General features: G+C 47.5%; 1 protein-coding gene across 2 annotated transcripts in view; it reads right to left on the bottom strand.

Annotated features, from left to right (window-relative positions):
* The window catches only part of LOC145349921 (neuropilin-2-like), a 127,588-nt gene that overhangs the window by 52,367 nt on the left and 61,188 nt on the right, over nt 1-14,033 (bottom strand). For both annotated transcript variants that reach the window (XM_080198591.1, XM_080198592.1), the window contains exon 8: nt 1,820-1,964. In XM_080198591.1, the coding sequence (XP_080054717.1) occupies nt 1,820-1,964 (145 nt within the window). The remainder of the gene's footprint in view (nt 1-1,819; nt 1,965-14,033) is intronic.

The raw sequence follows: 14,033 nt of genomic DNA on the forward strand, positions 1-14,033 counted from the left end.
CTTGCAAACTCTCTGAGCCCTTTCAATTCTGGTGTCTTGAGGAACTCTCAATCTTATTCACTCACCCTTCAGTCAGGCAGTACGGTGGCACAGTAGTTAGCACTGCTGCTGCACAGCGCCAGGGACCTGGGTTCAACTCCCAGCTTGGGTTACTGTCTGTATGGAGTTTGCACATTCTCCCCATGTCTGCGTGGGTTTCCTTCGGGTAATTTGGATTCCCTCCACAGTCCAAAGATGTGTGAGTTAGGTGGATTGACCATGCTAAATTCTCCCTTCGTATTAGGCGGATTAGCTATGGTAAATGCATGGGGTTGTGGGGATAGAGTCTGGATGGGATTGTGGTCAGTGCAGACTTGATGGGCCGAATGGCCTCCTTTCTTTCTCAATCCTTTACTCCTGTTGGTTAAGGAGATAGCCTGCTTTACCCATTGTTCAGGGAGGCACTGGATGCCCATTGCCCCATTTACAGATTGCATGGGGAGGCGATGGCGGAGTGGTATTGTAATCCAGAGACCCAGGGCAATGTTCTGGGGACCCAAGTTCGAATCCCACCATGGCAGATGGTGAAATTTGAATTCAATAAAAATCTGGAATTAAAAGTCTACTGGTGACCAGAAAACCACTGCCGACTGTGGTAAAAATCCACTTGGTTCACTAATGTCCTTTTAGGGAAGGAAATCTGCCTTCCTTACCTGGTCTGCCCTACATGTGACCAGAGCCACAGCAATGTGATAGACTCTCAATTGTCCTCAAGGGCAATTAGGGATGGGCAGGAAATGCTGGCTTTGCCAGAAATGCCCACATCCTATCTGTCCATTAGATTGATTCCAGAGGTGAGGGGTTTGTCGTATGAAGAGAGATTGAACAGTTTAGACCAATACTGTCTGGAATTTAGAAGAATGAAGGGAGATCAAATTGAGATATAAAAGATGATCATAAAATTGTACAGTGCAGCAGGAGGCCATTCACACCATACAGTCCGCACTGATCACAATCCCACCCAGGCCCTATCCCCATGCATTTACCCCAGCTGGTCTCCCTGACACTGAGGGACAATTTAGCATGGCCAAACCGCCTAACCCACTTATCTTTGGACTGTGGGAGGAAACCAGAGCACCCAGGGGAAACCCATGCAGACACAGGGAGAATGTGCAGACTCTGACCCAAGCCGGGAATCGAACCCAGGTCCCTAGCTGCTGTGAGGCATTAGTGCTAACCACTGTGCCACCGTGCCATACAATGATAAAAGGTATGGATAAAATAGACATGGGGTGGATGCTTCGTCTTGTGGGGCATTCTAGGACAGAAGGAGTAACAAATTTAAAACAGAGTTGAGGAGAAACTACTTCTCCCAAAGGGTTGTGTATCTGTGGAATTCACTGCCCCAAAGTGCGGTGGGTGCTGGGACAGTGAGTACATATAAGGAGCAGTTATGGGAATAGGGCCTGGGTGGGATTGTGGTCAGCGCAGACTTGATGGGCTGAATGGCCTCCTTCTGCACTGTATGGATTCTATGATGATACTGGCCCAATCTCACTCTTCTAAGTCACCGAGGAAAGATACAAAATAATATCTAACACTGGACCTTATTTTACACTGATTGATCTTTCTGTACTCGGTTTTGAACTGGGAATGGGCTGAAGGAGAAGGCAGGAAAATGGGGGTGGGGAACATATCAGTCATGATAGAATGGCGGCGTGGACTCGATGGGCCGAGTGGCCTAATTCTGCTCCTCTATCTTACGAACTTGTGGTAGAGGAAAGTTGGCAGGGAGGTAGAATGGGTGATGGATCTGGGAAAAGTGGGGGGGGTGACCTACTTGTAATCTGGCACCCGTAGAGCTCGAAACGCATCGATATTCCATTCATCCAGACCTGGGGACGGATGCGAACAAAACGCGCCAGGACAGGTGGGGTAAGCGTGTTCAGGACCACCTCGTTGCCGTCCGTGTTGGCTGGAAACAACTGGAGAAGGAAACAAGTGCTTTAGTACAAGTTAACGCACACACAGATTAATCTGAAGCTGCTTCTCTTTATCACTCACCCACCCCTCACCTCCCCAGATGTAAATATGGTGCTGTTACTGAAAATGAGAGACACTGCACAAAGGCAGGAGCCGAAACCTTGGTTGATTTTTCACCCTCTATCCAAGAACAGGGCAGCACAGTGGTTAGCACTGCGGCCTCACAGCGCCAGGGACCCGGGTTCGATTCCCGGCTTGGGTCTGTGTGGAGTCTGCATGTTCTCCCCGTGCCTGCGGGGGCTTCCTCCGGGTGCTCCGGTTTCCACCCACAGTCCAACGATGTGTGGGTTAGGTGGATTGGCCACACTAAATTGCTCCCTAGTGTCAGGAGGATTAGCAGGTTAAATATGTGGGGTTACAGGAATAGGGCCTGGGTGGGATTGTGGTCAGTGTAGACTCGATGGGCTGAATGGCCTCCTTCTGCACTGCAGGGATTCTATGAACAGTAAATCCCAAATTTCAGACCCTCAGATGGTAACAGGTAAGCAAAGAAAGAAAGATAAAATTGACAGATGTGTGTCAAGAATTCATTGCAATGATTTCACAAACTTCCAGGTCCTGGAAACCTGGACACAATTCTTTTTGTGTTCCACCTCTTTTATCTCTCTTTTAGTCCCTGCTTTCTCTCCCAATCTTCATTTCACCTTTCTGTGCCTGATCGAAATTTAATTTCTAATTCCCGCTTTATACTTCCTGGTTTAGACTCTGCGTGACTCACTGAGGATTCATAGAATCATAGAATCCTTATAGAAGGAGGCCATTCGGCCCCACCGAGTCTGTACCGACAGTAATCCCACCCAGGCCCTATTCCTGTAACCCCACACATTTACCCTGCTAATCCCCTGACACTAGGGGCAATTTAGCATGGCCAATCCACCGCACATCTTTGGACTGTGGGTGGAAACTGGAGCACCTGGAGGAAACCCACACAGACACGGGGAGAACATGCAGACTCTGCACAGACAGTGATCCAAGCTGGGAATCGAACCCAGGTCCCTGACGCTGCGAGACAGCAGTGCTAACCACTGTGCCACCGGGACGCCCTGATTGGGTGAAAAGCTTCACTGTTGCCTACTTGGATCACACGTGCCATAGATTCTCATACAGAGGGTGCAACATTGGGCCAAGTACCCACTGGCAGCAACTGTTCACCCTAATATCTGTAAAAACTCTGTGGGACATTGTCAGCAAGGTGAATGGCAAATGCTGTTCCTTTACCATGAACAGCACGGTGGCACAGAGGTTAGCAGTGCTGCCTTACAGCGCCAGGGATCTGGAAATTCCTCAGGGTGCTCCAGTTTTCTCCCACAGTCTGAAAGATGTGCAGGTTAGGTGGATTGGCCATGCTAAATTGCCGCTTGGTGTCCTGTGATGTACAGGTCAGGTGGATTTGGGGTTACACGGATCAGGTGGGCAGGAAGTGTGTGGGCCTGGCTAAGATGCGGAGTTGGTGCAGACCTGATGGGCTGAATGGCCTCCTTCTGCACTGTAGGGATTCTATGAAAGGGCTCTGTTTACAATCTGAAAGAGGGGGGCCCATGGCCTGTGGGACTTGGTGTCTTTGAGGCTAGGGGCAGCAGGGTTCACAGAGGTAGGAAGGTGTGCTGATGGGGGGGGTAGGAGTGAATTGCAATGTTACCCCTTGGCCCACATGTTTAAAATTCCACGCCCCCCCCGCCCACTGCCCCCGACCCCACACCCCCATCTAAAAACCAGGAGGATGACATCCAGTGGGATTGACTCCAGTGGCAGGTTGAAAATTCCAATCTTTAATTCCAATCTTCCAGGATAGTCAACACGGATTCGTGAAGGGTAAGTCTTACCTCACAAATTTGATTGAATTCTTTACGGAGTAACTAAGTGTGTGGATGAAGGTAGAGCAGTTGATGTCGTATACATGGATTTTAGTAAGGTGTTTGATAAGGTTCCCCATGGTAGGCTTATGAAGAAAGTAAGGAGGTGTGGGATAGAGGGAAATTTGGCCGATTGGATAAGTAACTGGCTGTCTCATAGAAGACAAAGGGTAGTGGAAGGAAAATTTTCCGACTGGAGACCAGTTACCAGCGGTGTACCACAGGGATCAGCGCTGGGCCCTCTGCTATTTGTGATTTTTATCAATGACTTGGAAGAGGGAGCTGAAGGGTGGGTTAGTAAATTTGCTGATGACACCAAGATTGGAGGAGTAGTGGATGAGATGGAGGGCTCTTGTAGGCTGCAAAGAGACATTGATAGGATGCAGAGCTGGGCAGAAAAATGGCAGATGGAGTTTAACCCTGATAAGTGTGAGGTGATTCGTTTTGGTAGGACAAACTTGAATGCAGATTACAGGGTCAAAGGCAGGGTTCTGAGGAATGTGGAGGAACAGAGAGATCTTGGGGTTTATATTCACAGATCTCTGAAGGTTACCACTTAAGTGGATAGAGCCATGAAGAAGGCTTATAGTGTGTTAGCGTTTATTAACAGGGGGTTTGAGTTTAAGAACCGTGGGCTTATGCTGCAACTGTACCGGACCTTGGTGAGACCCCATTTGGAATATTGTGTGCAGTTCTGGTCACCTCACTATAAGAAGGATGTGGAAGCATTGGAGAGAGTGCAGAGGAGATTTACCAGGATGCTGCCTGGTTTGGAGGGTAAGTCTTATTAGGAAAGGTTGAGGGAGCTGGGGCTTTTCTCCTTAAAGCAGAGGAGGATGAGTGGTGACTTAATAGAGGTTTATAAGATGAGGGGGATAGATAGAGTGGACGTCCAGAGACTATTTCCTCGGGTGGATGTAGCTGTTACCAGGGTGCGTAACTATAAGGTTTGTGGTGGGAGATATAGGAGGGATGTCCGAGGTAGGTTCTTTACTCAGAGAATGGTTGGGGTGTGGAATGCACTGCCTGCTGTGATAGTGGAGTCGGACACTTTAGGAACTTTCAAGTGGTTATTGGACAGGCACATGGAGCACACCAGAATGATAGGGAGTGGGATAGCTTGATCTTGGGATTGGACACAGCTCAGCACAACATTGAGGGCCGAAGGGCCTGTACTGTGCTGTAATGTTCGATGTTTCTATTTAAACGCCAGTGTCTGTACTGAAGGCCAGAGCACCGGCATGTCACTGAAATTTGAGTCTTATTACGGCTGCCCTGAGTTATGACTGTGGGGTCGAAGGCACAAAATTATAGCCTGCAGTCCCTAACGTGAACAAAAAAATAACCCCTCCACTCTGCTTTGAAGGAGCAGTTAAATTAGGCTGCATTTCTCACAAGATGAGGCGAATATAAATGGGCTAATTATGCATTTGAGCGCTGGTGGAACTGATGAATTTTACTTACAACTCTAACCTTTCCGACACAGTACCTCTGGGATGAAAAGTATTTGAGGAAATCTGGTGGAACATTAGTCTTATTCAACAGGGCTGCAGTTACCCAGCAGCAGAGTTTTAGTGTGAGGAGATTTACTGGCATTTTCTTCACTGTGTTTAGAATGTAGCGCGAGGTTGACATTCTGGAATTTTCCATCCAAGGGGCCTCTTTGTTTGCTGTCTGGTGTACATAAGCTTTGTTCGGGGTTTTATTCCCGTCACACTCCCCTCCCCCTCCTTCATGAACCCCAACAGAATGGGCCTGGGGTCTCGGCGAAGATTAGTCCCCTGCGTGAATCCCCGGGGAAAAGTCATCGGGGCATTAAAAATAAATAGTTTTTGTTACGTTTCTCTTTCGATGTTTCTCTCCACCAGAGACAAAAACATTGCAAATAGGCGGAGGCGATGGCCTAGTGGTATTATCGCTAGACTGTTAGTCCAGTTCTGGAGGCCTGGGTTCGAATCCCGCCAAGGCAGATGGTGGAATTTGAATTCAATAAAAAAAATCTGGGGTTAAGAATCTGATGATGACCATGAAACCATTGTCGGAAAAACCGATCTGGTTCACTAATGTCCTTTAGGGAAGGAAATCTGCCATCCTTACCTGGTCTGACCTACAAGTGACTCCAGGGCCACATCAATGTGGCTGACTCTCACCTGCCCTCTGAAATGGCTTCACCAGCCACTCAATTCAAGGGCAATTAGGGATGGGCAATAAATGCTGGCCAGCCAGTGACGCCCAGGTCCCGCAAATGAATATAAAACGGGAGGGGGGGAGAAATAATAAGTCTGTGTGATCGATAAATCAGTTGGCTTTCCAACTGGCATAGGAAATCAGTATACCACAAACATGGCAGAGTTGGCCAACTAATGGCTGGAGCGTGGGAGCAAATCATGTGATGAAACCTCCAGGAATACATGTAATCATAGTTGGCCACCCTATCTTGGTACATCTGATTGCGCTGCTGCTATATAAGCACTGAAAGCATCTAGGAAGTAGAGTGGTAATTCAATTAAACACTGAAATAGCAGTGGGGTGGGAACTGGCTGAGTTGAGGGGTCACGATAAGTGATACAGAAGTTGCTGCTATCCAGCAGAATTCGCTATTTGTATCCTCGATAGAGCGGACAAAGCTTTCAGAGTTTTGAACCAGCCTTTATTCAAGCTATAGTGAAGAAGTCTACCCTCCAAAAGGTGGCATACAGACCTCCTGTGTAATACGTGGCACGGGCAGTTATACCTTTGACTATATCACACATAATTTGAATATACTAATCACAAGTACTTATCTGCTCTACAGTGCAGAAAGAGGCCCTTCGGCCCATCGAGTCTGCGCTGACCACAATCCCACCCAGGCCCTACCCCCATATCCCTACATATTATTACCAACTAATCCCTCTAACCTAAGGATCTCAGGACACTAAGGGGCAATTTTTTTAGCATGGCCAATCAACCTAACCCACGCATCTTTGGACTGTGGGAGGAAACCGGAGCACCCGGAGGAAACCCACGCAGACATGAGGAGAATGTGCAAACTCCACACAGACAGTGACCCGAGCCGGGAATCGAACCCAGGTCCCTGGAGCTGTGAAGCAGCAATGCTAACCACTGTGCCACCCTGATTGATATCATTGATATCCAATTCCAGCTCATAGTACTGATGATCTCACTTACATCGGGTGAATACAGTTAACCAGTTCCAGCCTAGATATCTTGTCTAATTATAATGATTAACCACTAATGAAACATGGCTACACACATCCACACTTGTTGTTATGGTGACCAGCCTCTGCTTATTGGAGTTCTCACCGTCTTGTCCTTTGCTTGTGCCGCCCATCTGTAAGTGCGGGAAGACATCTTCACAGCGGCTTCCCAAGGAACTATTGGGGACTTAATTCACAGGGGAGCACTACTGCAGTCAATGCTGTTAACCCCTTCAATAAGGAAGTCTATTGGAAGAGAGGTGGGGGATGGGGGATTGCCAATGGCAGTCCGAGCTAACAAGGGGAAAGCTGTCCATTGAGCTCCAAGATGGAAGTTCTCGTTAGCCTCTCAGTTCAAAGAGTTGGGAGAGGGTGGGGGAGTTCTCCTGTCCCACCTGGCACGGGAATCACAGTGAGCGAGGGGTGGACCGTGCAAAGACCCATTGACCTCAGGTGGCATTTTCCACTCCTGCCGCCATTCCTCACTGCTCCCCCCCCTCCTCAATGCTGAAAATAGAACGGAAAATCCTCCCTGCCCCCCCCCCAGAACATTGGCTGGTAGAAATCATAAGAAGAAGCAGGACAATTAGCCTGCTGTGTCACTGGGCATCACGGTGGCACAGTGATTAGTGCCACTGCCTCACAGCACCAGGGATCCAGGTCCAATTCCGGCCTTGGGTCACTGCCTGTGTGGAGTTTGCATGTTCTCCTCATGCCTGTGTGGGTTTCCTCCGGGTGCTCTGGTTTCCCTCCACACTCCAAAGATGTGCAGGTTAGGTGGATTGGCCATGCTAAATTGCCCCTTAGTCTCCAAAGATGTGCAGGTTAGGTGGATTGGCCATGCTAAATTACCCCTTAGTGCCCAAAGATGTGCAGGTTAGGTGGATTGGCCATGCTAAATTACCCCTTAGTGCCCAAAGATGTGCAGGTTAGGTGGATTGGCCATGCTAAATTACCCCTTAGTGTCCAAAGATGCGTTGTTATGAGGATTGGCCATGCTAAATGCACAAGGTTACAAGGATTGGGCGGAGGAGAGGGCTAGACGGGATGCACTGTCAGAGAGTCAGTACTAGCTCGATGGACTGATTGGCCTGTTGTGCACTGCAGGGTTTCTATGGTTCGTAGATCACGGCTGCTCTGACTATAGCCATAACTCCAGCCCCCTACCGCACCCACCACCCCCCCGCCCCCAACCTCTTTATTTATGGGTTGGAACTTTATTTACAATCCTTTATGGATTGTATAGTTTTCCTTTATTGAAACAATTGCACCTCTCTGTTGGATTTAATTGTAATGGGTGGAAAGCTGCCTTGCTGATACATTTTAATGTCCCCTCCACAGTGCAGCAGCACATAGCGGTTCTGCTCTTGAATCAGTGTAAATAAAGAATTAATAAGCCTCAAGGCTACTCACAGATTAGAAACACTTCCTCTCCCACCCTGCTGAGTAACAGATGTAAATGGGAGAGATTTCCCAAATTAATCTCGATTGATTAATTCCGTCACGGAGGAGTTGAGCTCTCCTCCTCCCCGTCCACCCAACCTGGCCCCCACCTCCTCTCCCACCCTCCAACTCCCCACCCACCGTGAGGAACCCAGAGCAGACTCAGATTTGAGTTAACTGATCTCCACTCTGTGCTGCAGTCCCAATTACTAACACTTCCTGGTTGTGACGGGAGATTTCCTTCAGAGTGCCTGCATCGGATGGTTGATTTGATTTGATTTATTATTGTCGCATGTATTGGGATACGCACGTATCAGGGGGCAGCACGGTGCCACAGTGGTTAGCACGGCTGCCTCACAGCGCCAGGGACCCGGGTTCAATTCCCAACTCGGGTCACTGTCTGTGTACAGCCTGCACATTCTCCCCGGGTCTGCGTGGGTTTCCTCCGGGTGCTCCGGTTTCCTCCCACACTCCAAAAGACGCGCTGGTTAGGTGCATCGGCCATGCTAAATTCTCCCTCAGTGTAACCGAACAGGTACCAGAATGTGGCAACTGGGAGATTTTCAGAGTAACTTCATTACAGTGTTAACGTAAGCTTATTTGTGACTAATAAATAAATTTTAAAAACTTTAACATTACACAATGAAAAGTATTGTTTCTTGCGCACTGCACAGACGAAGCATACCATTCATAGAGTACATAGGGGAGAAGGAAAGGAGAGGGTGCAGAATGTAGTGTTGCAGTTACAGATAGGATGAAGAGAAATATCAGCTTAATATACAATAGGATTTTTGGTTGCCTAGTAGCCACTATTGAACCTGTGCCAAGAGGGTATTGGCCAACATCAGAAACAGGTTTGGTTATGATGACCCTCCTCCCACAAAATGGGCCAGCACAGTGGTTAGCACTCCTACCTCACAGCGCCAGGGATCTGGGTTCAATTCCTGGTTTGGGTCACTGTCTGTGTGGAGTTTGCACGTTCTCCCCGTGTCAGCATGGGTTTCCTCTGGATGCTCCAGTTTCCTCCCACACTTCAAAGATATGCGGGTGAGGTGCATTTACCAGGCTAAATTGCCCCATAGTGTGCAAAGATTGGAGGTTACGTAGATTGGCCATGCTAAATTGTCCCATAGTGTACAATGGATACACTCTCTTCCACCTTCTCCCATCAGAAAAGATACAAAAGTCTGAGGTCACATACCAACTGACTCAAAAACAGCTTCTTCCCTGCTGCTATCAGACTTCTGAATGGACCTACCATATATTAAGCTGATCTTTCTTTATCTGTAACTGCAACACTACATTCTGCACCCTCTCCTTTCCTTCTCCCCTATGTACTCTATGAACAGTATGCTTTGTCTGTATAGTGCACAAGAAACAATACTTTTCACTGTACACTAATATATGTGGCAATAATAAATCAAATCAAATCAAGGTGTGTAGGGTTAGCAATGGGCAATGTGTGGGGTTATGGGAGAGGGGGGTGTGGGCCTGCGTAAGATGCTCTGTTGGACACTTGGTGCAGATTCGATGGGCTGAAAGGCCTCCTTCTGCACTGTAGTGATTCTAACACTTCCAGGTCGGGTCATGGTTAAGTGAGTGAATTATTGTAGCCATGAACTGCAGCATAACTGATACAGGGGAAGGCTCACACAGTGAAGCTTGAGGAACTAGACTGGGAGTGTGTTCTTACTGATCAGGAGACTGCGTTACCGAGCACATGGGGCATTAGGTTGAAAATGCACGTTGTTGTATTGAGCTGGGTGAAAAAAGATAGGCACATGGAGCACACCAGTATGATAGGGAGGGGATAGCTTGTTCTTGGGATTGGACATAGCTGGGCACAACATTGAGGGATGAAGGGCCTATACTGGGCTGTAATGTTCTATGTTCTAGAAAATGAACCAGAGAAGCTGGTAGCGGGTGTCACGTTGACAAGCCCTCTCCAGCATGCATGTTTACACCAATGTGTTTGCAACTGAGCTTGGCCCTTTTCCAGCCGCCATTCCCCAGAGGAAGGCTCCTGATATCTCTTGTGTTGTCACCTCCCTCAACAGCTCTCCTGCCTCTCTCCAACCAGCTCTTGAATTAACTCCTGCCAACATGCTGTGGATGGGTAATCAAGACAACATTTCTGCTTTAATGACCTCCAAATGAGTGTGGAATGTATCAATGGCCTTCACCGGGTTGCATTGATCACCCCTAGATAGTAGATTTCAGCAATTACTCTGTGTCAGCACCATCCCATAAATGGCAATGAGACAAATGACCAAATCAGTGTGCTCTTGATAGTCGTGGTTGAAGAAGGAACGTTAGACGTATCTTCAATTATTGCCACAAGGAAGACAGACCTTCATCTCTTTGTTTATTCTCTTCCTTCATCTCTCTCTATCTTTCCTCTCATTCTTCCACTTATATTTTCTGTCTTTTTTTTCTGTCTTTTTTTAAGATCTCCCAATCTTAAACTTTCCCTCCCAGTCTTAAACTTTCCCTCTCAGTCTTAATCCTTCCCTCTCAAAACTGCAGCAGGCGACGGTGCAGAGGGACCTCGGGGTCCTTGTGCATGAGTCACAAAAACCCAGCTTGCAGGTGCAGCAGGTGGTCAGGAAGGCGAATGGGATGCTGGCCTTCATAGCGAAGGGGATTGAATATAAAAGTAGGGAGGTCTTGCTGCAGCTGTACAGGGCATTGGTGAGGCCGCAGCTGGAGTACTGTGTGCAGTTTTGGGCGCCGCACCTGCGCAAGGATATTTTGGCCCTGGAGGGAGTGCAGAGGAGGTTTACTAGGCTGATACCGGAGTTGAGGGGATTGAGCTATGAGGAGAGGCTGAATAAACTAGGCTTGTACTCGTTAGAGTTTAGAAGAATGAGGGGAGATCTCATTGAGACGTATAAGATGATGAATGGGATGGATAGGATAGAGGTGGAGAGACTCTTCCCGCTCAAAAAAGACAGTAGGACTAGGGGGCACAGCCTCAAGATAAAGGGGAGGCGGTTTAGAACGGAGTTGAGGAGGAACTTCTTCACTCAAAGGGTGGTGAATCTCTGGAATTCTCTGCCCGTTGAAGTGGTGGAGGCTGCCTCGCTAAATATTTTTAAGAAGCGGGTTGATGGGTTCTTGATAAGAGAGGGGATTAAGGGTTATGGGGAGAGGGCGGGAAAGTGGAACTGAGCAGCGACAGATCAGCCATGATCTTATTGAATGGCGGGGCAGGCTCGAAGGGCTAGATGGCCTACTCCTGCTCCTATTTCTTATGTTCTTATGTTCTTATGTTCTTCACCCACACCGTCAAGAATCCATCCTGATTTGCCGATTTCAAGATTTTCTTTTATTTATTCGGGGAACATGGGTGCCTCTGTCTGGCCAACATTTATTGTCCATCCCTAGTTGCCCAAGGACAGTTGAGAGTCAATCATATTGCTGTGGATCTGGAGTAACATGTAGGCCAGATCCAGTAAGGGTGGCAGATTTCCTTCCTTAAAGGATGTTCGTGAACCAGATGGGTTTTTTCCGACAATCTACAATGGCTTCATGGTCATTAGTGGATTCTTAATTCCAGATTTTTTTCTTGAATTCAAATTCCACCATCTGCCGTGGCGGGACTCGAACCAGGTTTCCACCAAGTTTCTGATTCAATACTCAAGCACTAATACCACTAGGCCAATGGCTCCCCTAATATACAGGTTGATTGTAGAATGTTCAGTCAATGGTTAATAGATTTAATAGATGCAGGAAGCTCACTCATGTGACATGAATGCATTAATCACAAAGTCACTTAGACAATCATGAATCGATTGGGCAGAGTCAAGATGAATTTTGAAAGGAAAATTATCTTTGGCAGATCTACAAAGAGGAATCAATGGATTGGTTCATTACAGGGAGGCAATGGCCTCATGGAATTATCGCTAGATTATTAATCCAGAAACTCAGATGATATCCCAGAGACCTGGGTTCGAATCCTGCCATGACAGATGGTGGAATTTGAATTCAGTAAAAAAATCTGAAATAAAGAATCTACTGATGACCATGAAACCATTGTCGATTATTGTTAAAAACCCATCTAGTTCACTAATGTTCTTAAGGGAAGGAAATTTGCCATCCTCACCTGATCTGGTCCATATGTGATTCCAGAGCCACAGTAATGTGGTTGACACAGTGGTTAATACTGCTGCCTCTCAGTGCCAGGGACCCAGGTTTGATTCCCAGCCTCAGGTTACTGCGCATTTTCCCCGTGTCTGCGTGTGTTTCCTCCGAATGCTCCAGTTTCCTCCCACAATCCAAAGATTTGCAGATTAGGTTGATTGGCCAAGCTAAATTGACCCTTAGTGTCAGGGTGATTAGCAGGGGTGGGGTTATGGGAATAGGGCCTGGATGGCGGTGGGTTAATGGCCTCCTTCTGCACTGATATTTTGTTTCTTTGACTTTCAACTGCCCTCCAAGGGCAACTAAGGGATGGGCCATAAGTGCTGGTCAGCTAGCGATGCCCACGAATGAATATAAGAAAATTGGATGGTAGGACATTTAGATTTTCAGAAATAAATCCATAGGGGCTGCCCAAGGTGGTTATTAAACAAAACGAGGGTTTATGGGATTGGGTGAAATATATTAGCCTGGATTAAGGATTGGGTAATGGAGTGTAGAGGGTAGGAACGTGTAGGCTGACTGTGACTAGTGCAATACCACAGCAGGATCAGTACTTGCGCCTTAGCTATTGACATTCTTCAGTGAGGGGACTGAGTGTTTACTGGCGCTACAAAGGTGGGTGAAAATGTAAGCTGCGAGGAGGACACAAAGAGATTGCAGAGAAATGTCGACGGGTTAAGTGAATGGGCAAGAATGAAGCAGGAAGGGGTATAATGCAGAGAAATATAATATGGTTGGTAGGATAAAGAGAAATGCAGGATATTTTCCTAAAGGTGCATGCCTGAGAAATGTTGGTATTTGGAGGGCACATTGGTACATAAATGACAGTAAGTTAACACATGTATGGCACAGTATCACGACGTGGGCAGCTCAGTGGCACAGTGGTTAGCACTGTTGCCTCACAGCGCCAGGGACCAAGGTTCCATTCCCAGCTTGGGTCACTGTCTATGCGGAGTTTGCATGTTCTCCCCATGTCTGTGTGGGTTTCCTCCAGATGCTCCGGTTTCCCCCCACAGGTTGAAAGACATGCTGGTTGGATGCATTGGCCATGTTAAATTCTCCCTCAGTGTACCCGAACAGGCACCAGAGTGTGGCAACTAGGGGATTTTCACAGTAACTTCATTGCAGTGTTAATGTAAGCCTACTTGTGAAACTAATAAATAAACTTAAGACAGACTTCAAAGCCACATAATACACTATGAATTATCTCCGGACATCCTGAGATCGTGAAACGGTTATGGGGCGAGCTTACCAGAAAAAGTCTAAGTGCTGAATAAGCGTGCAAATGGAAGAGAATCACACCCGTTCTTCAGTCGAGCTCCTAGATGCAGTCGTACGGCACTTAGGAAAAAAAAAGCCCAAATGTGATTCTCGC

Source organism: Carcharhinus amblyrhynchos, chromosome 11 (genome assembly GCF_965287045.1).
Source record: "Carcharhinus amblyrhynchos chromosome 11, sCarAmb.v2.hapA, whole genome shotgun sequence".
NCBI classification, from domain to species: Eukaryota; Metazoa; Chordata; class Chondrichthyes; order Carcharhiniformes; family Carcharhinidae; genus Carcharhinus; species Carcharhinus amblyrhynchos.